This window comes from Podarcis filfolensis (genome assembly GCF_964270895.1).
Source record: "Podarcis filfolensis genome assembly, chromosome: 13".
Taxonomy (NCBI): Eukaryota; Metazoa; Chordata; class Lepidosauria; order Squamata; family Lacertidae; genus Podarcis; species Podarcis filfolensis.
In genome coordinates, this window is record NC_139615.1 from 4,188,822 (window position 1) to 4,214,422 (window position 25,601).

Consider the following 25,601-nt stretch of genomic DNA (forward strand, 5'->3'; position numbering starts at 1 on the left):
ATGGACCAGAGCATGCCAGACACTCCTGTCTTCCACAGACTCCCGCAGTTTGGTCAAACTCATGCTGGTAGCTTCGAGAACCCTGTCCCACCATCTCGTCCTCCGTCGTCCCCTTCTCCTTGGGCCCTCCATCTTTCCCAACAGCAGGGCCTTTTCCAGGGAGTCTTCTCTTCTCATGAGGTGGCCAAAGTCTTGGAGCCTCAGCTTCAGGATCTGTCCTTCCAGTGAGCACTCAGGGCTGATTTCCTTCAGAATGGAGAGGTTTGATCTTCTTGCAGTCCATGGGACTCTCCAGAGTCTCCTCCAGCACCAGAATTCAAAAGCATCCATTCTTCGGCGATCAGCCTTCTTTATGGTCCAGCTCTCACTTCCATACATCACTACTGGGAAAACCAGAGCTTTAACTATACGGACCTTTGTTGGCAAGGTGATGTCTCTACTTTTTAAGATGCTATCTAGGTTGGTCATTGCTTTCCTCCCAAGAAGCAGGCGTCTCTTAATTTCGTGGCTGCTGTCACCATCTGCAGTGATCATGGAGCCCAAGAAAGTAAAATCTCTCACTGCCTCCATTTCTTCCCCTTCTATTTGCCAGGAGGTGATGGGTCCAGTGGCCATGATCTTCCTTTTTTTGATGTTGAGCTTCAGACCATATTTTGCGCTCTCCTCTTTCACCCTCACTAAAAGCTTCTTTGATTCCTCCTCACTTTCTGCCATCAAGGTTGTGTCATCTGCATATCTGAGGTTGTTGATATTTCTTCCGGCAATCTTAATTCCTGCTTGGGATTCATCCAGCCCAGCCTTTTGCATGATAAATTCTGCATATACACACACACACACACACACACACACACACACATAATATAATATATATTATGAACATTACCTAAGACCTCAAAATTCCTATCACAACTGCAAGGTTGTTGTAAGCCACCCTGTTAGCCACAGACTTCCTTTTTTCATTTTCCATTTCGCATTGCCCTTGGGCCGACCTCGGCACCCTCCTCCTCCCGCCACCTTTTTTGTTCGGGACGGGGAGAGCGGACACGCGACTGCCCATTCACACGCCTCTGGCAAAACTCGCGGGTTCCATTCCCACCCACCCCGCCTACCCCGTTGCAAACCCGGAACTTCCCCCTCCAACCACCGAGGCGCCGCGCGCCGCTCTAACGGCTTTTCGTATCTCTATGGGTAGGATGGTGGGGGAGCGTCTCGCGAGAGGGAGCCCGAGCCTTCCAGCTCTCGCGAGACGCGAGTGGGCGGAGCCGGCGGGGTGTCATGGCCGCCTCCAGTGGCTGCCCATGAGTTGCTGTTGGGGAGCTGCTGGGAGGTAAAGGGGTGCTCCTGTTCTCTGGGCGGGGGGAGATGGGGGGGCTTTTTTCTGTGGTTGCAGCCCCCACCCTCCAGCCCCTCCCCTTAAAATAGGTAATTTATTTACTTTTATTTATTGCGGCTGCACTTTGTATTTGTTTTTTTTAAAAATATAATTTTTATTAATTTTCCATTTTATAATATATAATCACATCATTATTCTCCACTTTCTGGCTCTCTAGAGCCTGTCGACTTCCTTCCCTCCCGCCTCGTGGCTTCCAAAATTGACCTTTCTATCATAGCATTTAATACGTTTTAATTAAACTCTTAATTAATTTTAATTAAACTCGTTGCAAGGTACCTCAAGATTTAAATAAACGTGAAAAGGAAGATGATTTCTCATTGCAAGTCTTCAGGCAACCCTAAGCCATGTTAATGGCTTACAATGTTTTTTCAAATACTGGATAAATTATTCCAATCTTTTTGGAATACTTGATCGTGCTGGTTTTTGATTTTTTTCCCGTCAGCTTCACCACTTCTGCAAAGTCCATCATTTTCGTCGTCTTCTCTTCTGTTGCACCTGTACTTTGGAACTCCCTGCCTGTTGACATCTAGAGTTCGCTGTTCTCTTTTTAAAAAAGCCCAAAACGTTCTCGTTTTCACTTTCGTATGTTTCAAAGTACGTCTGTGATCTTTCCTTCCCACAATTTTATTGCTCTTTTTGTGAAGCAGTTTGAGGTTTGTTCGTTTCACTTTCTTGGATTTTATCACTTTTTGTGAATGGCTTTGAAGTTTGTTTTCTTTCATTACAATTGATACATCATTATTGTCCGTTTCCTTTCAACGCCACTTTCTCTTTTTATGTGTGTGTGTGTGGGGGGGGAAATCTCAGAGCGGTTTGCTAGCCTTTTATATATTAAATTTGTATACCGCCTCAGGGTGGGTCAGAACATTAAAAATACAAAATAAAAACACAGAGCCCACATTAAAAAATCCATGTAAAACAACCCAGAATAAAACATCACAGAAGAAAGTCAAATATAAAGTAAGCAACATAATTAGCGGAAAACTGAAATATTCTCTTGAAAGATTTCAAAATAAAACAAGCAGCATAGTTAACAAAAAAAGTTATCATAAAAACATTACAAAGGAGGTCGAGTACAGAATGCGCATTTAATGCAGCAAAGTTAACAAAAAATTATCATAAATGTTTCAAAAGAAAACATTACTAAAGGAAGTCTAATATAAAATGCACATTTAAAACAGCATATGTAGCAGAAGAATGAAAAATTAATATTATGAATATTATGAAATAAATAATATTCCAGCTTTTCTGCTCGGAATATGTAGTTCTCCATGTCATTTAATCCCCAACAACAACCCTGGGGGGGGGGTAAGTTAGGAGGAGAGAGGCAGTGACTCAGTGAGGTGCTTCATGTAGCAGAGTGGGGGAATTTGAACCCTGGTCTCTCTCCTAGGTCCTAGTTCAGCACTCTTAACAACTAGCCCACCACTGGCTTTCTTTGCAGTTATTATTTACAGCACCCTCAGTGGGCCTGGGGAGCAACAGGAGTACAAGGGAGGCAGGTCTCCCCCACCCCCAAGTAGCTTAAATGCTAAAACTTAGCACACGGTGACTTTAAAAAACCTGCGGGAAACTGTTCTGTTCCTTCAATCTTACTGCAGCAATTAAGAGTACATCTTCCACAATACAGCTATCTGATTCCTGATTTTGATGTTTTTTGTTTGGCTTTATGTGTAAATCTTGTAACCCAATCTGGTATTTTTTCTATGAATAGAGGTATATGCTAATTCACAGCTAATTCTCCCCTGGTCTCCTCGCTGGCCCAAATAGGACTAATTCATCCAGCTAGCCCTGGTGATCATCTAATGTTTATTGGATGGATTTCCCCCCTAAATTGATTTTTGAATTCTGAATTTATTATTCACGTTTTATAATGTATTTTATGCTGTTTTTTGTTGCACCAATTAAGTGTTTTAAATCTGTGGTTAGCCGCCCTGAACTGGGAAGGACGGGGTATAAAGAAAAATTTATTATGATTATTAATTATTATTTTTATCCATAAAATAACAAAAAGCACCTTGAGCTTGGCCCAGCAGAAAATTGATTCCTGAGTGCTAGAAGTCTACTCCCACCCCTTGCCGAAAAAGCTTTCCCCGCCCCCAGATTCATTCCCCTGAGGACGTGCTTGTGTTTCTCTTAGTCATGAGGTGGGTTAAAAAAAATTTAAAATGCCTGGCAGGGAACCTGTGCCAATTGGAAATCCTACTCAACAGTTCCCTTTCATGTGGACTAGCAACTTGATTTTGTTTTGTTACTTTTGAAAGAAAAGCTGAGACTGGCAGGCTACCGTATTCTGTGGTTGCTGCAGAATACGTTCAGTCCTAATGATGGCTGGAATATTTGGGTATCAGTCTGGGCTATAGCTGTCAACCGTCCCTTATTTGGCAGGAAACTCCCTTATCCCAGCGCCGTGTCCCGCTGCTGTCCCTTATTGATGATGTCCCTTAAATTTCCCAGGTTTCAAAGGAAGCAGTTCCTCTCCCTCCCTCCCTCCCTGCCGGCCAGGGAGGAGGGAGGCTCCAACTGGGTTGCTTGGCTGCGTTGCTCACCCAATAAGGAGTCTGAGAACGACTGGGGGGTGGAGCTTGCATGCCTTGTGCCCATCAAATCGGCCGCGTTGCCTGGGGACTCGCCTTTGCTCAGCGCTTCCCAGCGGAGAGGGGACGGTGGTTTTCCTTGCTGCATCCCCTTTGCCGGGTTGCTGCGCTGTGGGAACCACCGCTTGAGGCTTCATTTGGCTGCTGGTTGACTAAAATCCCTTATTTTGGCTGCTGATCCCTTATTTTTGAGGCTGCTGGTCCCTTATTTTCAAATCTGTAAGTTGACAGCTATGGTCTGGGCATTCTTATTTATTTTGCAACTTTTTCCTTTCCGTGCAGAATCCTTCCTCCCTCTCGGCAACCTCCACCTCCTTACGCTGGGATGAATGAAGCACCCGGCGCTGCGGTACACTCAAGCTTTCCCTGGTGGTCTGGCTTACATAAACACTGTCCTCTTAGTATTAGTAGTAGCGGTGGTGCCTCTTAGGAGCAGGGCGTAAGGAGACACTCCGAGGTTTGTGTGATGGATGCCAAGCCGCCCCTTGACCATCAGGTTGTGCTGGAGCTGGGGCAGCCAGACGACAGCAAGGTGGACCCTGGGGCCATCTCTGGACCTGCGGCGAAGGTGCCAAGGCTAAATGGGAGCCAGGAAGACGAGGGGGCTGCTCCAGAGGCAGTTCCTGGGCCCAAACCCCTGAAGGAAGAACCTGAGATCGGGGACACAGCGCATCACCTCAAGGAAGAAAAGGAGGAAGACGCGATTGATGGAGGAGAAATGTTGGCAGAGGAAGGAGAGTATTAGTGAGTGTCTGGTGTTGCCTTGCAGGCAGATGGGTGGAGGTCCAGCTCAGATGGGTCCTTTGCCCAGTTCAGGGAGGGGAAATAATAATAATAATAATAATAATAATAATAATAATAATAATAATAATTTATTTATATCCCGCCCTCCCCAGCCAAAGCTGGGCTCAGAGCGGCTATCATCAAATATATAACACATTAACATAAAATCAGACAATCAATTAAAATACATCCTCAAATCAGATCAGGATCAGAATAAAATCCAATTAGATGGCAACCCGCAGATTAGGGTTGGGGACCTGAAATGCTCACCAGGCCCAGCTGTTTGTGCTGAACTTGTATGGGCCTGTGAGAAAAATTGGGAGGCCACTTTCATGCAAGTTCTTATGAAAGGGGGGAGGGAGTCAGACTGAACCCCAACGAAAGGCCTGGCGGAACAGCTCCGTCTTGCAGGCCCTGCGGAAAGATGTCAAGTCCCGCAGGGCCCTCGTCTCTTGGGACAGAGCGTTCCACCAGATCGGGGCCACGGCTGAAAAGGCCCTGGCTCTGGTTGAGGCCAGCCTAACCTCTCTGTGGCCTGGGACCTTCAGGATGTTTTTGTATGCAGACCGTAAGTTCCTCTGTGGGACATACCAGGAGAGGCGGTCCCGTAGGTACGAGGGTCCTAGGCCGTATAGGGCTTTAAAGGTTAAAACCAGCACCTTAAACCTGATCCTGTACTCCACCGGGAGCCAGTGCAGCTGGTATATAGCTGGTATAGAAAGATGATTTTTTAAATTACTGATTTAATATTTGTGTTCCGCTTTCCCAACAACAAATGTTGAGCTCAAAGCATCTCACAATAATCACAATAGCTTCTTCTTCTTTTTTAAAATGCATTTGCTATACTATTAAACACAGCATTGGCTAAATGCACTTAAAGGCATGAGCTGCCAGCGTGGCTTCTCTCACCAAAATTGCTTAGAAAAGTGCCTGCACATTTTGTTTCATAACTTTCTTTGTTTTACTTGAAAAAAGAAGTAAACTTAGCCTTTGCTCTCTTGCAGGCATGAGCCCTAGTGCATTTGCTCTTTTTGCACTGTTATAAATCTGGCCGTGCAAATAAAAGCAGGTTCAGTTGCATAATCCAAGATCACTTAAGGATTTACACAGTTCAGGCCCGCAGGCTCTCACTCCTTAACATTACAAACAGGATGCTTAACTTCAGTTTACTTGTACTCAGTTTGCCACACTAGTTGTGGTGTTTAACGCACAAGGCCAGAACAATAGCAGCTCCTGGGAAACCACAGAAGCCAGCTTCACGGACCTTTAAGTTACGCAGGTTTAGGAATTCCATCGCCTTTACACATGCGTAGAAATTAAGCCGCATGGTAAGAAGGGTTGCAACGGCCTTGTCGGAAGAGCAAAAGTAGCGTCGTAGGTACAGCCTTGAGTGAAAACAAGGCCATAGATTCATCTATCAGTGCTAGAAAAATCCCTCACTCATCTTCACAGGCAGCTTGAAACCCTTACACCATCCTTTCATTCACTGTTCTCTTCAAACTTACTCTTACTGCTTATTCCACTGTGTATATCGATACTTTGATCCACCACAAATTGCAGGGGGGCTGGATTTCAGAGTTCTCTTTCTGAGGGTGAGGTGCCAGCGTGTCTGAGCGAAGGGGGTGGTCTCCTGTATCTATTATTATTATTATTATTATTATTATTATTATTAGGGATAGGGATTAGGGAGCTGCCCAGAGTGACAGGGGAAACCCAGCCAGATGGGCGGGGTATAATTAATTAATTATTATTATTATTATTATTATTATTATTGCAGTATTCCTATAGAAGCTCCTGCCCTTCCTTTCGGGTTGGATCCTGGGAGGGGAATGGGATGTTAGCAAGCTTCGTAAGGGGGTGGTTGGGTGTTCCTGGCTTAGCACAGCGTGACTTTCCTTTTCCTTCCCCTTCTAGCTTCCCGACCTACGATTTTTCGCAGGCCCCCAAACCTCTGACAGGCTCCTGGGTGGAGTACAGCCACATACCGGAGAATTTCCTTAAAGGCTGCAAATGGTGAGTGGACTGGAATCGTAGAACTGTAGACTTGGAAGGGACCCCTAGGGTCATCTAGTCCAACCCCCCGAATCGCAGCTGAAGAACCCCTGACCGATGGCCGTCCAACCTCTGCTTAAAAACCTCCAAGTAAGGAGAGTCCACAACCTCCGGGGGGAGAGCGTTTTCACTGTTGAGCAGCTCTCACAGTCAGAAAGTTCTTCCTGGTGTTCAAGTCAGAATTTCCGTTTCTTGCCACCCAGTTCTTCTGATTTCCTGGCTTTTGTAAGGAGCAAAAGCACGCACTGCTCCCTTCGCTCTCCGCCTTCGTCACTGGCAAATGTTGAAGCTGAACTACAGTTGTCCAGAATAGTTGGATTTTGGGACACTCCCATCACATGTGGAGGTATGTGCCTGTTGAGGTGCACCCTCTCCAGCATTTTGGTGAGGTTCCTGGGCGTATTAGCGCTAGTTTTCTTGGTGTTAGGTACCACCTGTAGGTGATTTTCAGAGTGAGTTCTTTTCTTTTTGTTGATATGGATTTAAAGGGGGGTTTAGACCACATTCTGGTCTATTGAATGGGGTTAACCTCGTAGCCTATGTCATCCTCCCATTGTTTTTTGATTGTGTCTAGAGAGTTTGTGAGATTTTGTAGTAATATTTTGTATATTGCGGATACCATCCCTTTACCGTGTCCTTTTGTTGTTAGGAGGTTTTCGAAGGTTGTCAGGGGCCTAGCTGCTGCTGATTTTACTACTGGATTGTTTAAGAGGGCATGTAATTGGTGATGCGCTAACCAGGGCATTTGGGTGTCTTCTAGTTTGTCTTGAATTTCTTGTGTTGACAAAGGTTTGTTATTTTTATAGAAGTCTACTATAGAAGTCTGTTAGATGATATATACGCGGGTGGCGCTGTGGGTTAAACCACAGAGCCCAGGGATTGCCGATCAGAAGGTCGGCAGTTCGAATCTCCGCGACGGCGTGCGCTCCCGTTGCTCGGTCTCTGCTCCTGCCAACCTAGCAGTTCGAAAGCACGTCAAAGTGCAGGTAGATCAATAGGTACCGCTCTGGCGGGAAGGTAAACGGCGTTTCCGTGCGCTGCTCTGGTTCGCCAGAAACGGCTTAGTCCTGCTGGCCACGTGACCCAGAAGCTGTACGCCGGCTCCCTCGGCCAATAAAGCGAGATGAGCGCCACAATCCCAGAGTCGGTCACGACTGGACCTAATGGTCAGGGGTCCCTTTACCTTTACCTATTAGATGATATAAGCCTTTGGTTTGCCAGGTTTTTATCTGGAGGTTTTGTGCTGCGTGATGGAATAATGGGTGGTACACCAGGGGAATTAGTGGGGATGGGGTTGGGGAAGCTGAACTATAGTTGAACTGTGGAACTCACTTCCTCAGGAGGCTGTGACGGACTTTAAAAGGTCTGGACAAATTCATGGAGGGGGAGGGGGCTATCGATGGCTCCTAGTCAGGATGGCCGTGTTCTGTTTCCCCAGTCAGAGGCAGCTATACTCCTAGTTTCTGGAAAGCACAGGAGGGGAGAGCTGCTCTTGTGCTCAGATCTTGTTTGCAGTTTTCCTGCAGGCATCCGGTTGCTCACTGTGAGAACAGGACGCTGGACTAAATGGGCGATGGGCCTGATCCAGCCGTCTCTTCTTATGGTGTTCTCTTCAACCCTTTCATAGCTTATGAAAAGGCCCCTTCCTTCTAATAACTTGTTCTCTTGTTGGTTTCTGACTTGAGTAGAGTCTGAGAACTCTTTTTAAAAATAATTTTTATTAATTTTACAATTCAGAATACTCATTTAAACATCCTTAAAATATCAGTGACTTCCCCTCTTTTTCCGTGGTTCGTTTTGCATATCATAAATCCCTGCATGTTTTACATAAACTAAAGCATTCAGTATTCCATTATTACATCCATCAAAACTTATTTACCGTATTTTTTGCTCTATAAGACTCACTTTTTCCCTCCTAAAAAGTAAGGGGAAATATGTGTGCGTCTTATGGAGCAAATGCAGGCTGCGCAGCTATCCCAGAAGCCAGAACAGCAAGAGGGATTGCTGCTTTCACTGCGCAGCGATCCCTCTTGCTGTTCTGGCTTCTGAGATTCAGAATATTTTTTTTCTTGTTTTCCTCCTCCAAAAACTAGGTGTGTCTTGTGGTCTGGTGCGTCTTATAGAGCGAAAAATACGGTACATTGTTGAATTTATCTTAATGCTGCCAGCGTTTTCTGGTGTACACAATTTCCCCCATATATTCACTAAACATTTTCCAATCTTCTTTAAACATATGGTCTTGTTCTCTTATTCTGTATGTTAAGTCCGCAAGCTGCGCATGTTCTGTTAACTTAAGTTGCCATTCTTCTTTGGTTGAGACCTTGCTCGTTTTCCATTTTGGGGCTAACAAAACACGTGCCGCAGTAGTGGCATACATAAATAACTCTTTTTGATGCCTGGGAATTTCCATCTGAATAATCCCCAACAAAAAGGACTATGGGTTTTTTTTGAAAAGTACTTTTAAACGGTTTTTTCAATTCATTATGAATTATTTCCCAACACTCTTTTACCCTTTCACAGGTCCACTACATATGAAAGAATGTTCCCGAGTTTGGGAACTCTTGATGGACAGCAATGGGCTGTTCCTTTGGGGGGGGCAGGGAAAGATGGGATGGGCTAACCATTGTTTGGGCCCCGTGGGTAGCAAACTAAGGCCCGGGGGCCAGATCTGGCTCAATTGCCTTCTAAATCCGGCCCATGGATGGTCCGGATCTGGCCTGCAAATGGTTTTTCCATGAGTAGAATGTGTGCTTTTATTTAAAATGCATCTCTGGGTTATTTGTGGGGCCTGCCTGGTGTTTTTACATGAGTAGAATGTGTCCTTTTATTTAAAATGCAACTCTGGGTTATTTGTGGGGCATAGGAATTCGTTCATTTCCCCCACCAAAAAAACATAGTCCGGCCCCCCACAAGGTCTGAGGGACAGCGGACCGGCCCCCTGCTGAAACAGTTTGCTAACCCGTGGTCTGGACAAACAAGGGAATAAGTTGCCACTCTGCTCAATAACAGTGTGCCCCTTCCCACCTCTCTCCCCAGGGCTCCTGACGGGACTTGCCTGCTCACCAACAGTGCTGACAATACCCTGCGGATCTACAACCTCCCTGCTGAGCTGTACGCGGAGGAATGGGGGACCATCTCTGAAATGGTTGGTAGTGGTATGAGCGCCGAGTGTGTGTCTTGCCTCCCTGCCAGCGCATGTTTGCGTGGGGAGGGGAAGAGGCAAATTCTCCTGTGGCAGGAATCAGGGGGCCTTTGGCCCTCCCAAAGTTGCTGGACTCCCCTTCCCAACATCCCAAACCATTGGCCATGCTGGGGGGCAGTGTGGTGGTGTTGGGGAATTGCAGCCCCATAAATACCTGGAGGGCTGTAGGTGTCAGGAGCTCGTCCCTACACTCGAGTAGGACCCTGGCAGAGACACATGCCCGCCTGGCAAGTTCCCTCCCTCCTGGTCGATCGTTTGGGAGCTTCAAAAGCTTTCTTCAGCCCGAACATCACAGCGACCGGTGCCAACAGAGACTGGCACACTGAGGGATCCACAGAGTCTTCGTATTTTGCATGACAGACCTCAGCAACTCAGCATTTTGGCTAATCTAGTTTATTTACATATAAACACACACGGAGCACTGCAACATGGCTCCCTCTCTCTAGCAGCAGACAGCAAAGAGAAATAAAGAAATAATAATAATAATAATAATAATAATAATAATAATAATAATAATAATAATAATAATAATTTATTATTTATACCCCGCTCATCTGGCTGGGTTTCCCCAGCCACTCTGGGTGGCTTCCAACAAAACACTAAAGTACAGTAACCTATTAAACATTAAAAGCTTCCCTAAACAGGGCTGCCTTTAGATGTCTTCTAAAAGTTTGACATCTGGTGGGAGGGTGTTCCACAGGGCGGGCGCCACTACCAAGAAGGCCCTCTGCCTGGTTCCCTGTAACTTGGCTTCTCACAGCGAGGGAATAATAATAATAAATTTTATTTATATCCCGCCCTCCCCAGCCGAAGCCGGGCTCAGGGCGGCTAACAACAATCAAATAATCAAACAGTCAAATAATCCAACATTCTAAAAATATTTCATTATAAAAATTAATTAAAATCAAGTTGATGGCAACCATTAAGCAAAATTCTGTGCAGGTTGCCAGAGGAGGGAGTCAGGCTGCGCCCTGACCAAAGGCCTGGTGGAACAACTCTGTCTTGCAGGCCCTGCGGAAAGATGTCAGGTCCCGCAGGGCCCTAGTCTCTTGTGACAGAGCGTTCCACCAGATTGGAGCCGCAGCCGAGAAGGCCCTGGCTCTAGTTGAGGCCAGCCTAACCTCTCTTGAGGCCTGGGACCTTCAGGATGTTTTTATTTGCAGACCGTAGGTTTCTCTGTGGGGCATACCAGGAGAGGCGGTCCCGTAGGTACGAGGGTCCTAGGCCGTATAGGGCTTTAAAGGGAACCGCCAGAAGGCCCTCGGAGCTGGACCTCAGTGTCTGGGCTGAACAGTTCCACTTCACAGTAACACAAACATCCTGTTTCCGTCACTTCCCACTTTGTGGAGCCAAAACATATACCATCATGTGAAAGACAAAAATCCCATGACTGCAATCATGGATCAGGAATTCTAACAGTAGGTTCCACGTTGGGGGTGAGCGGTGAGATTCCAGAGTTTGCCGGCGATGCTAAATGGTCCAGGGTCTTTGAAACGAGACGGGGCTGAGCTCCAAAAAGACCTCTCCAAAGTTAGTGAATGGCGTGGTAAAGGGACATAGGCAGTTCAGTGAAAACAGGTGCAAAGCGGTGCGTGCAGGGGCAGACATATTCCTAACATCCATGGGTCTGAACTGGCATGATTGGCCGGGAATGAGGTCTCGGGCAGGTAGCAGGTCACTCAATGAAGATATGGATCCAGAACGCGGCAGGGTGCAAGCTGTGAAAATAAGGCAGATTCTGTGACCATGAGGGAAGGAACTGGAAACAAAATTGCTGATAGCGTAAAGCTGTTACACAAATTATTATTATTATTATTATTATTATTATTATTATTATTATTATTATTATGAACTGTGTGGAACAGGTCTCGGTATTTCGATTTCTGGGAATGGAGTTGAGAGATGACCTAACCTGGGGAGAAAACAGTAAAGACCTGATGAAGAGAGCACAGCAGAGGCTATATTTTCTGAGAATCTTCCGGAAAAACAATCTCTCAAAGGACCTTTTGATGGCATTTTATCATTGTACTGTTGAGAGTGTATTAACTTACGGTCTGTGTGTGTGGTTTCGGAGCTGCACGGCCAGGGAAAAAACAACACTGACCAGGGTTGTAAAGACTGTGGAGAGAATAATTGGGTGCACTCTTCCCACCTTGGATCAAATCTACGCTTCCAGGTGCCACAAGGAAGCTGCAGAGATAGTGCAGGATCGTGCGCACCCCGGAAATGATCTCTTTCAGCTTCTGCCTTCTGGAAGAAGGGACAGGGTTATAAAGACTAGGACTAGCCGCCTGAGAAACAGTTTCTATCCAAATGCGATTTTGGTTTTAAACGCAGTGTAAGGTAGTCTCTATGGGAGTATATTGTATTTAATTAGGGGGTATCAGAGTTTTTAGGGGGTTAACCAGGCTGGGATAGCTGGGATAGCAGGCTTGTTGGTTTTTGAATGTCTGGTGTAGATTTTTTTCAATTTCGTTGTTCTGTAGGGGACAATGACAATAAAGATTACCATATCGTCTTATTATTATTATTATTATTATTATTATTATTATTATTATTATTATTAAGATTTATATACCACCCTTCATCTGAAGATCTTGGGGCGGTTCACAAAATAAAAACTCAGGATAAAAGCACAAGATAAATAGTTAAAACAAAAACAAAACAGTGTGTTTGGAATACGGTTCTGGTCGCCTTGCCTCAGAAAGGGTTTTCTGTGGAGCTGTGAAAGGTCTCGACAGCCTTGCACTTCACTAGAGCGCAGAACAGAGGAGGATTCTGGGAAAGACCTTGTGTCACTTTCCCAGGCGCGAATCTTCCTTTGTGGGGGACGTCAAAGAGTGTGGGGGCAGGAAAGACTGGGTGGGGGCCAGTCTTCCAGACTAACGCAGGTGGCCACTTTGGTTGCGATCGCTGCTCCAGACAGGGTGCTCATTTCTCGCTCTCTCTCTCACACCAGAGTCCCGTCTTGCGCATGGCCGAAGGAGACACCGTCTACGATTACTGCTGGTTCCCGCTGATGAACTCCTCCGACCCGCAGACTTGTTTGTAAATCCATCTTTCCCCTCTCCCCCCCCCCCCGCCTTCCTCTTCTTCCCCAGTTGCTGGTGGGAATAAAAAAGAAAGAAAACATTTTGCCAAGTAGCAGGAAGAGGCTCGAGTTTTGAACAGCCCCAGGAGAGGCGTCCGGAAAAGCCAATTGCCGAAATAATTGAACGCTGCCTTAATTAAATTAACTGAATCGATATTAACCACCGCCTAATTAGAAAGATAGGGCTTTGGAAAGGGAGCTGGAATCTGTATGTCCCCTGCCCTGCCCTTGTGGTTTGACAGGTGGGCGGGTAATAATTAGACATCAGTTACAATAAGGAATTACTCATCTATAATCGATTAAAATAGCAGCAAATCACAATGCATAAAATACCGCAAATCATACAAAAGGATGTAAAAGGATTAAATTTAAGAAACAAACACACACAACTTATAAAATTATTTTCAAAACAAAACAAAACAAAAAAACTATCCTTGAATTCTCCTCTCAGCTGCCTCTGCTGTTCTCAAAGTCACGGTTGGGGAATGGCTCCCAGGGTGGGGGGGCAGGCAAGGCAGGTGGAAGCGATTGCCTGCAGACAGTGGCCCACTCCTCGTCCTGTTCTTGCAGCTGCCAACCACATGCCCCAGTGGGAGACCTCTCTATTAGCTGCGGCCAGCAAAATTCTTGCAAGGATCTTAGCAAACCGTCTCTCAACAATATCCGATTTGACCCTTCCTGAATCCCAAAATGGTTTTCGGCCTTCTAGGGGGACAGCGGAGGTGATTTTCACCGCTCGACAGCTCCAAGAAGAATGCAGAGAGCAAAACCAATCCCTGTATATGGCGCTTATTGACTTGACCAATAATAATAATAATAATTTATTATTTACCGTATTTTTCGCTCTATAAGACGCACCAGACCACAAGACGCACCTAGTTTTTGGAAGAGGAAAGCAAGAAAAAAATATTCTGAATCTCAGAAGCCAGAACAGCAAGAGGGATCGCTGCGCAGTGAAAGCAGCGATCCCTCTTGCTGTTTTGGCTTCTGGGATAGCTGCGCAGCGTGCATTCGCTCCATAAGACGCACACACAATTCCCCTTACTTTTTAGGAGGGAAAAAGTGAGTCTTATAGAGCAAAAAATACGGTATACCCTGTCCATCTGGCTGGGTTTCCCCAGCCACTCTGGGCAGCTTCCAACAAAATATTAAAATACCGTAATGCATCAAACATTAAGAACCAATCAGATTTCCTCCGAGCATTTAAAAAAAACACCCACGTGGGGACAAAGTTTGATCAGAAGAAATTCTTTTAACTACATTGACTACTTGGAGCATGCATAATAATAATAATAATAATAATAATAATAATAATAATAATAATAATAATAATAATTTATTATTTATACCCCGCCCGTTTGGCTGGGTTTCCCCAGCTACTCTGGGCGGCTTCCAACAGAACCCTAAAATACAATAACCTATTAAAGGTTAAAAGCTTCTCTAAACAGGGCTGCCTTCAGATGTCTTCTAAAAGTCAGGTAGTTGTTTACATTTCCTTGATGGGAGGGCGTTCCACAGGGCGGGCGCCACCACCGAGAAGGCCCTCTGCCTGGTTCCCTGTAACTTGACTTCTCGCCGGGAGGGAACCACTAGAAGGCCCTCGGAGCTGGACCTCAGTGTTCGGGTAGATCGACACTGTGGATCGTGATGCCCTGTGGACTGTCCTCCTGAAAATTGACTGCCCAAATAAATTTGTGGACGTCATTCGGCTCCCCCATGATAATACGACAGCAACCATCGCAGATAACAATGGCTCTCAAAGCGAACCATTCGCAGTGGGATAAGGTGTTAAACCTCCAAGCAGGACCCCCCAGCGCAAGAGCACACTCCCCCCCCCTCACTATTAATTCAGAAGTATCGCTCCCTCCAGTTGCAGAGGCAGGGCACAGCCACCATCGCTAGCCCTCTCCACCACGAATTTGCCAGGGCTCATTCAGGGTTTGTCCTTGGCTTGGATGCCCAGGTGCGAGGCGGCGCTGGGAAGTGATCAAGCACTGCCGACCCTTTTGCCTGCCTCTTCCTTTCTAGCTCCCCCGGCCCCCCGGCTGCCCCTCACTGGCCCTCCTTCTGCTTCTCTGCCCCTTGCAGTGTCGCCAGCAGCAGCCGAGATAACCCCATCCACATATGGGATGCTTTCTACGGAGACCTGCGCGCCACCTTTCGGCCCTACAATCACCTGGTGAGCATGTGCCCGGGGGGGTGGGGGGGTGGGGGGGTGTGGCCGGCTTTGCCCGGCAGACGTGGTGTGGGCCGTGTGGTAAATTGTGGTCCGAGTGTCAGACCTCGAGTGGCCAGGGTTCAAACCCTCCCACTGGGGCACAAAGTTTGCTGGGTGGCCTTGAGGCTACTAGACATTGCCTCTCTCAGCCTCAACTCTCTCGCAAGGTTGTTGTTATTGTTGTTGTTGAGTCATTTAGTCGTGTCCGCCTCTTTGTGACCCCCTGGACCAGAGCACGCCAGGCCCTCCTGTCTTCCACTGCCTCCCGCAGTTTGGTCAAACTCATGCTGGTAGCTTCGAGAACACTGTCCCACCATTTCGTCCTCTGTCTTGGCTGGGGAGGGTGGGGTATAAATAATTTTTTTAATAATAATTTTTAATAATAATTTATTAATAATACCCCGCCCATCTGGCTGAGTTTCCCCAGCCACTCTGGGCGGCTCCCAATCAAGTGTTAAAAACAATACAGCATTAAATATTAAAAACTTCCCTAAACAGGGCTGCCTTCAGATGTCTTTTAAAGAGAAGATAGCGGCTTATTTCCTTCACATCTGAAGGGAGGGCATTCCACAGGGCGGGCGCCACTACCAAGAAGGCCCTCTGCCTGGTTCCCTGTAGCCTCACTTCTCGTAATGAGGGAACTGCCAGAAGGCCCTCGGAGCTGGACCTCAGTGCCCAGGCTGAACAATGGGGGTGGAGACACTCCTTCAGGTCTACTGGGCCTTTGAGGCCGTTTAGGGCTTTAAAGGTCAGCATCAGCACTTTGAATTGTGCTCGGAAATGTCCTGGGAGCCAGTCTCAGGACTGGTGTTATGTGGTCTCGGCGGCCGCTCCCAGTCACCAGTCTGGCTGCCGCATTCTGGATTAGTTGCAGTTTCCGGGTCACCTTCAAAGGTAGCCCCACGTAGAGCACATTGCAGTAGTCCAAGTGAGAGATAACCAGAGCATGCACCACTCTGGTGCGACAGTCTGCGGGCAGGTAGGGTCTCATCCTGCATACCAGATGGAGCTGGCAGACAGCTGCCCTGGACACAGGATTGACCTGCACCTCCATGGACAGCTGTGAGTCCAAAATGACTCCCAGGCTGCACACCTGGTTCTTCAGGGGCACAGTTACCACATTCAGGACCAGGGAGTCCCCCACACCCGCCCACCACCTGTCCCCCAAAAACAGTACTTCTGTCTTGTCAGGATTCAGCCTCAATCTGTTAGCCGCCATCCATCCTCCAACCGCCTCCAGACACTCACACGGGACCTTCACTGCCTTCACTGGTTCTGATTTGAAAGAGAGGTAGAGCTGGGTGTCATCCGCATACTGATGAACACCCAGCCCAAACACCCTGATGATCTCTCCCAGCGGGGAGGGCGGGGTATAAATAATTTTTTTATTATTATTATTATTATTATTATTATTATTATTATTATTATTATTATCATTATTCTCCTGGAGTTGGTTCCCGCTGACCCTCCCATTTTCTCGCCAGGATGAGCTGACGGCCGCCCACTCCCTGTGCTTCACCCCGGACGGCTCGCAGCTCTTCTGCGGCTTCGACAAGATCGTGAGGGTGTTTGACACGTCGCGGCCCGGGCGCATGTGCGAAAACAGGCCCACCCTCGGTGAGTCGGCCTCAGATCCGTCCAGGGAGTTTCTGGGCGAGGCAACATCTCCCCTTATCGGGTGCTTTGGGGCTGAGGGACCCGTTGGCGTGTCTCGATGGGGCCAGGAGCAAAACGGCGGAGGGAGGGATCTGGGCAGTGTGGTGTCCTGGTCGGAGTGTTTGGACTACGACCCGTGAGACCAGAGTTCAAATCCCCCTCAACCCATAAAGATCAATGGGTGGTGACTTTGGGAGCCAATCCCTGCTTCTCTCAGCCTTGCCTACCTCACTGGGCTCTCATTGGGATTAAATGAGGAGGGGGTGTACCATGAGCTCCTTCGAGGAAAGAAGCTGGGATACTAATAAGTCCCGGTGCCAACAGCAGCCAGTCATAACCTTAGAAAGGTAAAGGTAAAGGGACCCCTGACCATTAGGTCCAGTTGTGGCCGACTCTGGGGTTGTGGCGCTAATCTCGCTTTACTGGCCGAGGGAGCCGGCGTACAGCTTCCGGGTCCTGTGGCCAGCAGGACTAAGCCGCTTCTGGCGAACAACAGCAGCGAATGGAAATGCCGTTTACCTTCCCGCCGGAGCGGTTCCTATTTATCTACTTGTAATGGCATGCTTTCGAACTGCTAGGTTGGCAGGAGCAGGGACTGAGCAACGGGAGCTCACCCCGTCACGGGGATTCGAACCGCCGACCTTCTGATCGGCAAGTCCTAGGCTCTGTGGTTTAACCCACAGCGCCACCCGCGTCCCCCATAAGCTTAGAAACCTTGGCTCAGATCAGATGTGTGTCTTTTTAAAGGAGGTAAACGGCTGTTGCACCGCTTTGGGAAGCCTAACAATTGCGTGTTGGTGGTGTTATAAGAAAAAAACTGTTCCCTTTCCCTTATGGGGTATTCTGGAGCCCATACAGAGCCCTTAAGTGGGTTCCCTATCGGTTGGAGAAAATAACAGACTCCGACCAGAGTATATTGAGAAGCAAATCAGCTAGTAAGCCTGATCTTTATTAAACTGTTGCAACAGGGTCCCCCGCTCACCACACGCAGGAGGGAGGAGAGAACCCAGAACAAGCCTTTATATAGACGCTTGAAATTGTCCACCCTGTAGCCCAAGACCACCCCCCAAAGCATCATACATACATCACAGAAGGAGGCAGTCTACAGCAGAAATCCTCCCCGCCAGGATACCTGATAACGGTCACTGATTGCATTGACTGGGCAGCCTGGCCATTCTTTTGTGATGGTTAATACTTTAGTTCCTGAATCCAGACCACAGGCTCGCCCTATTCCTACACAAATACGCCCTTAAGGCAGGATTTGCAAGCGCAAAGACAATGGGAAGGCTTTCTCTATTTCCTCCCTCCTTGCAGAGACATACATTGAAGGTCAATTTGGGAGAGTCAAAACAGCTTCAGGATTGCTCTCCTGTACTATTTCAGACACGTGGTTTATATACTTACGTATGCGTTTGCCTTGTACACTTATAAACATTTATATTTGAGACCTTCGAATTCTCATAACAGTGTTGATGCGCCTCCTCTGGAAAGTTGTCCCATAACCTTGGGGGCAGTTGCAGAAAAGGCCCTGCTGCATCCTTCATCTCTCCCGAGCACAAGAGCAGCCTGTTGGATCAGGCCGACGGCTCACCTAGTTCCGGCATCCTGTTCTCGCAGAGCGACCAGCCTGTGGGAAACCCAATGAGCAGGATCCGATTGCAAGAGCCCCTTCCGGCCCCAGCAACCAGGATCCAGAAGCATCTCTGCCTCCGACCATGAAGGCTAGCAGCCCTTGATAGCCCTCTTTGAATTTGTCCAGTCCTCTTTTGAAACCACCCAAGCCGGGGGCCACCGCTGTCTCCTGTGGGAGGGAGTTCCGCAGGTTAACGCTGCACAAAGAAGCCCTTTCTCTCCTCTAACCTCTCCCCTCTCCGGTCCCCCAGTGAAGAAGCAGGGCCAGAGCGGGATTATTTCCTGCATTGCCTTCAGCCCGACGCAGCCCATCTACGCCTGCACCTCGTACTCCAAGACGGTGGGCCTCTACTCCCAAGCAGAGGGCGACCCCCTCACCATGCTACACGGGCACCAGGGGGGCGTCACCCACGCCCTCTTCTCCCCGGACGGCTTCCACCTCTTCACCGGGGGGCGCAAGGTGAGAGCTTACCTGGGGGGGGGTAAGCTGAGGGCTGGGCGCAGGCGAGAGGGGCATTGTGGGCCGGGCCCTTAAGAACCCATTGAGTCCAGCATCCTGTTCTCACAGTGACTAATAATAATATTAATAATAATAATTTATTACTTGTTACCCCGTCCATCTGGCCGGGCCTCCCCAGCCACTCTGAGCTGCTCCCAACAGGATATTAAAAATACAATACAGTGGTACCTCGGGTTAAGAACTTAATTCGTTCTGGAGATCTGTTCTTAACCTGAGGTACCACTTTAGCTAATGGGGCCTCCCGCTGCTGCTGCCACATGATTTCTGTTCTCATCCTGAGGTAAAGTTCTTAACCTGAGGTACTATTTCTGGGTTAGTGGAGTCTGTAACCTGAAGCGTCTGTAACCCGAGGTACCACTGTAAAACATCAAACATTAAAAACTTCCCTGAACAGGGCTGCCTTTAGATGTCCTCTAAACGTCAGATAGTTGTTTATTTCCTTGACATCTGACGGGTGGGCGTTCCACAGGGCGGGCGCCACCACCAAGAAGGCCCTCTGCCTGGTTCCCTGCAACCTCACTTCTTGCAGTGCGGGAACCGCCAGAAGGCCCTCGGTGCTGGACCTCAGTGTCTGGGCTGAACGATGGAGGTGGAGATGCTCCTTCAGGTCTACTGGGCCTTTGAGGCCGTTTAGGGCTTTCAAGGTCAGCACCAACACTTTGAATTGTGCTCAGAAACGTACTGGGAGCCAATGTAGGTTTTTCAAAACCGTTGTTATGTGGTCTCGGCGGCCGCTCCCAGTCAGCAATCTAGCTGCTGCAATTTTATTTATACCCCGCCCTCCCCGGCCAGAGCCGGGCTCAGGGCGGCTAACACCAGTAATATTACAATAAAAACATAATAGGAAAAAACCCCAATTTAAAATACAGGTTAAAATGCAATTTAAAATGCAGCCTCATTTTAAAAGTAGCCCATAAATCAGTCCTCTACTCTATGAATTTGCCTAATCCTCTTAAAGCCGTCCAGGTTGGCTGTCCTGTGGGAGTGAGTTCCACAGTTTAACACCCACGCAAAATGCTTCATTCGCCCAGCCTTCAGTTATTTCTGGCAAGTGTGGACTTTATCCCCTCTTTCCTGGGAATATGTGGGGGAACAGGAATGAGACATCAGGTTCCCCCATCTCCCTCAAAGTCTGGGGCAGCATTCCCCAACCCGGTGCTCCCAAGCTGTTTTTGTCTATCGATCCCATCAGCCCCAACCAGCACAGACCAAAACCAGCTGGAGGGGGCGCCACCTTGGGGAAGGCCGGCCTGGGGGAAGCGGCCTATGATGGGCGTGTGCTATTGCCTCTATTTTCCAGGACACTGAGATCCTCTGCTGGGACCTTCGACAGCCAGGCGAGGTCCTGTTTTCTGTGTCCCGGACAGTTGCCACCAACCAGAGACTCTATTTCGACTTAGATCCGTGAGTGCACCCTTCTCCCCCTACAAGATGATATCCTTTTCTTTGTTTATTTATTTTTGTTTAAATAATACAGGAAAAAACAACAACAACAACAATGAAATAAAGGGCCTGTAAGACAGAGCTATTCTGCCTGGCTTTCAATTTGAACTTAGCCTGATCTTTTATTCCCCTTCCTTCCCTCCCCCTCCCCTTTTTATGAAGATTACCCGCTCTGGGATCCCACAGCTAATTCTCCCCTGGTCTCCTCGCTGGCCCAAATAGGACTAATTCATCCAGCTAGCCCTGGTGATCATCTAATGTTTATTGGATGGATTTCCCCCCTAAATTGATTTTTGAATTCTGAATTTATTGTTATTCACGTTTTACACTGTATTTTATGCTGTTTTTTTCTGCATCAATTAAGTGTTTTAAAATTGTTAGCTGGCCTGAGCCCGGTTTTCTGAACCGGGAAGGGCGGGGTATAAATAAAAAATCTATTATTATTATTATTTATTATTTTTCCTCCACAGGAGTGGGAGGTTTCTCCTGAGCGGTGACACAGAAGGACTGGTCAGTGTCTGGGACACGGCTCAGGCCCCCAGCGGCAGCAACAACCTGGGTCACCCCCTGCTGGAGCCCATCTTGCAATTCCAAGCTCTGAGCGACTGCGTCAACGGGATCAGGTACTTATTGGGGGGGTGCTGAGGCCCTGCCCTTAATTCAGAGGTGGAAACGGGGTTTTAGGACCCCTGAGGGTTGGGATTATTGCAGATATTTCAAGATGGCCCTCATCTCTCCTCTCGGTTTCTTCTTCCCCAGGCTAATAATAATAATAATAATAATATTAATTTATTATTTATACCCCACCCATCTGGCTGAGTTTCCCCAGCCACTCTGGGCGGCTCCCAATCAAGTGTTAAAAACAGTACAGCGTTACACATTAAAAACTTCCCTGAACAGGGCTGCCTTCAGATGTCTTCTGAATGTCAGGTAGTTGTTTATCTCTTTGACATCTGGTGGGAGGGCGTTCCACAGGGCGGGTGCCACCACCGAGAAGGCCCTCTGTTTGGTTCCCTGTAGCCTCACTTCTCGCAATGAGGGAACCGCCAGAAGGCCCTCGGAGCTGGACCTCAGCGTCTGGGCAGAACGATGGGGGTGGAGACGCTCCTTCAGGTATCCAGGACCGAGGCCGTTTAGGGCTTTCAAGGTCAGCACCAACACTTTGAATCGTGCTCGGAAACGTACTGGGAGCCAATGCAGATCTCTCAGAACCGGTGTTATGTGGTCCCGGCGGCCACTCCCAGTCCCCAGTCTAGCTGCCGCATTCTGGATTAATTGCAGTTTCCGGGTCACCTTCAAAGGTAGCCCCACGTAGAGTGCATTGCAGTAGTCCAAGCGGGAGATAACTAGAGCATGCGCCACTCTGGCAAGATAGTCCGCGGGCAGGTAGGGTCTCATCCTGCGTACCAGATGGAGCTGGCAGAGAGCTGCCCTGGATACAGAATTGACCTGCGCCTCCATGGACAGCTGTGAGTCCAAAATGACTCCCAGGCTGCGCACCTGGTCCTTCAGGGGCACAGTTACCCAATTCAGGACCAGGGAGTCCCCCACACCCTCTGCTCCCTGTCCCCCAAAAACAGTACTTCATGCCCAAATCTGTCAGCCATTCCTCCTCAGGCCTGTTGATGGACTGGCACTGAGGGTGGGTGGGTGGGTGACACTCCCCTCACCCTTACTTGCCCACCCGATGTCGGGGACTGGACTGAAGGGGAATGGTGGGGACCGCCCCCCCTGCACTTCCTGAGAAGAGGGAGACAGTATAGATTTAGAACACTGATTTGCAGAAACTCCAGCGGGTGCAGAATGCCGCGGCGAGGCTCCTTACGGAGTCCTTGCCGCGGGATCACATTCATCCAGTGCTTTACCAACTACACTGGCTTCCGGTGGAGTACAGGGTCAGGTTTAAGGTGCTGGTTTTAACCTTTAAAGCCCTATACGGCCTAGGACCCTCGTACCTACGGGACCGCTTCTTCTGGTACGCCCCGCGGAGAACCTTACGGTCTTCAAACAAAAACATCTTGGAGGTCCCAGGTCACAAGGTGGTTAGATTGGTCTCAACTAGGGCCAGGGACTTTTCAGTACTGGCCCCGACTTGGTGGAACGCTCTGTCCCAAGAGACCAGGGCCCTGCGGGACTTGACATCTTTCCGCAGGGCCTGCAAGAGGGAGCTGTTCCGCCTGGCCTTAGGTTTGGACTCAGTCTGCCCCTTATGTTTCCCTCCCCTTATGGTTTCAATCTATGGGCTACTTTTAAAATGAGGCTGCATTTTAAGTTGTATTTTTAACCTGTATTTTAAATTGTTTTCCCCCCCTATTATGTTTTTATTGTAATTTTACCAGTGTTAGCCGCCCTGAGCCCGGCTCTGGCCAGGGAGGGCGGGGTATAAATATTATTATTATTATTATTATTATTATTATTATTATTATTATTATTCAGAGGCTGCAGAGGGGAGAAGCTGGGAAATATTGGGAGGGGAGCAAGAGGAAGAAGGAGAAGAATCACAAGGGGAGAGACAGCTGACAGACAGCGTCTTTAGAAAGCATTCTAAAGTCTTTAGGCATTGAGAGTAGGAGAACAGAACCTTTATGCACATGTGGTAGGACTGCGTGAAGATAAGAGAATTTTGGCATATAATATACAATGAACTCAAAAAGATCTTTATAATAGTAGGAATAATAATAATAATAATAATAATAATAATAATAATAATAATAATAATAATTTATTATTTGTAACCCGCCCATCTGGCTGGGTTTCCCCAGCCACTCTGGGCGGCTTCCAACAAAGATTAAAAATACATTAAAATGTCACACATTAAAAAGTTCCCTGAACAGGACTGCCTTAAGATGTCTTCTAAATGTCAGGTAGTTGTTTATCTCTGGTGGGAGGGCGTTCCACAGGGCGGGCGCCACCACCGAGAAGGCCCTCTGCCTGGTTCCCTGTAGCTTTGCTTCTTGCAATGAGGGAATAAAATACCATGGTGAGAACTTCTTGTTTCCCCAACCGCGAGGGAGGGGGATCGGACACTGAGATCCAGCTCCAAGGGTCTTCTGGCGGTTCCCTCATTGCAAGAAGTGAGGTTACAGGGAACCAGACATAGGGCCTTCTCGGTGGTGGCGCCCGCCCTGTGGAACGCCCTCCCTCCAGATGTCAAGGAAATAAGCAGCTATCTTCTCTTTAAAAGACATCTGAAGGCAGGCCTGTTTAGGGAAGTTTTTTATATTTAATGCTGTATTAACACTTGATTGGAAGCCGCCCAGAGTGGCTGGGGAAACTCAGCCAGATGGGCGGGGTATAAATAAATTATTATTATTATTATTATTATTATTATTATTATTATTAGGTTCCCTGAAGCCTGACCCCCCCCTGACTTTCTGCCTCCTTCTCTTAGCCTCCACCCCAGCCTTCCCCTTCTGGCCACGGCTTCTGGCCAGCGCAAATTCCCTGACCTGTGGGACAGCGAAGACGACGACCAGGAGAAAGGGAGAAGGCCGTCCGCTCGCCACCAAGACCGCGGCGACAACTCTCTCCAGCTCTGGTGGTGCTCCCCGGGCACCGGGGCGGAGGAGAAGCCCCAGGCCCACCCGTAGCCTCGGCCTCCTTCCTCGTGCCTGCCGGGGTTTGCAAGGGGGCCCAGCGCCAACGCTTGATACTGCCACAGGGCCGCGAGGGTGCGGGACCTCTGGCGTGCCGAAGGTGCCCCCGGCCCATGAACATTGCCGTGTTTATATGTTTCTACTCGTGGCGCTTTTGTACCAAAGAGAGAATGCGCGTCGTGCGAGGGGACGTTTGAAAACGCTGCGTTTTTTGAGAGAATGGAGCTGGGTGTTTCCGTGACTAGATTTTGTGCATGCTCTGACGGAGAGATGTGGGGTCAGGGCAGAATTGTCACTGTGTCTCTAAGTCGGGGGCACAAGGGGAAGGAATCTCTCCTGTCCCCAAAAAACCAGCATTTTCCTTCTCTCGCCCGGCTAGCGGAAGCGCTAGCTGCACGTGGGGAAAGATTTTGGTTCATCTGTTTGTCGATCTGAGTCTTGTGCTAGGGAACTGTATGTATGTATGTGTGTTTGCTTTTTTTTATATAAGGGGAGAATAATTGCTTCTTTTTGGATTTTTCCATTGCCCCCCACTTTTCTGTGCTCTGTAAATAGTTTTCCACCCCTTGCCCAACGGGTGGGCCGTGGTGCTGACTCGCTTGGGGGAGGGCAGGGCTGTTGTGGTGGGTTTTGTGAATGTTCGTCACCAGTTGCCGTTTCCTGGCGAAAGAATACGTCCTCTCGTTGGCAAGTAAGTGATGCAGGTGATTAATAAAAGTTTATGATGATTGTAGCTCTTGGTTTTTTTTCTAAGTCTTTGCCTTTCTGGAGGGGGAGGGCGTTGGTGCGAATTCCGACGCAGGATTACGAAAAGATGCAGAGAAGGTGCTGTTTCTGCGCATGCGTGCGGTGCGGTTTAGCGCTTTTGCGCATGCGCGTGCGACGAAACCCAGAAAAACACTTCCGGGTTTGCCATGTACATATCCCGAAGGATATGTAACCAGAGGTGAACGCAACTAGAGGTACCACTGTACTTTGAAAGGTCGTAAGACTTTTCCTGCCTGTTCTGAAATTAGGATTTTTAATTATTTTTTAATCTTAAAAACAGAGAACCTTGTTTCATGCAAACATCCGCTGTAAAAATGTATGTTAGTCCTGAAATGTAAGTTAATGCAGAGAAGTTGCATGGGTTTCTGTTGGGGTGGAGAGAAATTGGGGCTTGTGATCATTGCAAATCTTGGCCCTCACTTTTACATGGAAATAGGTAAACAAGGGATGAAGCTTGAAGCATGTTGTTGTTGTTGAAAAGGCCCTTGCTCTGGCTGAGGCTAATATGACTTCCTTAGGGCCCGGGACTTCTAGGATGTTGCTATCCCGCCCCCTTCTTTACAAGACTGTTTATTTCATTGAAATCATTTCTATATATTTTAAACAGCTTACAATTTAACTTAAAGCATCAAATAAAGAATGACAGAGTA

The 25,601-nt window shown here is 48.0% G+C and overlaps 1 protein-coding gene across 2 annotated transcripts; it reads left to right on the forward strand.

The window, feature by feature from the left end:
- The first annotated feature begins 1,225 nt into the window (after nucleotides 1–1,225).
- On the forward strand, nucleotides 1,226–24,916 carry WRAP53 (WD repeat containing antisense to TP53). Of its 2 annotated transcripts, none has more exons than XM_083581043.1 (11): nucleotides 1,226–1,327; nucleotides 4,273–4,734; nucleotides 6,688–6,786; nucleotides 9,862–9,970; nucleotides 12,987–13,075; nucleotides 15,207–15,297; nucleotides 16,821–16,953; nucleotides 18,876–19,084; nucleotides 20,445–20,548; nucleotides 21,058–21,210; nucleotides 23,979–24,916. In XM_083581043.1, the coding sequence occupies exons 2-11, from the start codon at nucleotides 4,457–4,459 to the stop codon at nucleotides 24,175–24,177; spliced, it is 1,464 nt and encodes a 487-aa protein (XP_083437169.1). In that variant the 5' UTR covers nucleotides 1,226–1,327; nucleotides 4,273–4,456; the 3' UTR covers nucleotides 24,178–24,916. The 2 variants fall into 2 exon arrangements, with proteins under 2 accessions (XP_083437169.1, XP_083437170.1); XM_083581044.1 differs by having other exon boundaries at nucleotides 1,235–1,422.
- The last annotated feature ends 685 nt before the right edge of the window (nucleotides 24,917–25,601 follow it).

Coding starts and splice junctions, on each gene's coding strand:
- WRAP53 (XM_083581043.1), top strand. CDS start 4,457: ATGGATGCCAAGCCGCCCCTTGACCATCAGGTTGTGCTGGAGCTGGGG. Junction 9,971..12,986: donor GGGGGACCATCTCTGAAATG/GTTGGTAGTGGT, acceptor CTCTCACACCAG/AGTCCCGTCTTGCGCATGGC. Junction 20,549..21,057: donor CTCTATTTCGACTTAGATCC/GTGAGTGCACCC, acceptor TTTCCTCCACAG/GAGTGGGAGGTTTCTCCTGA.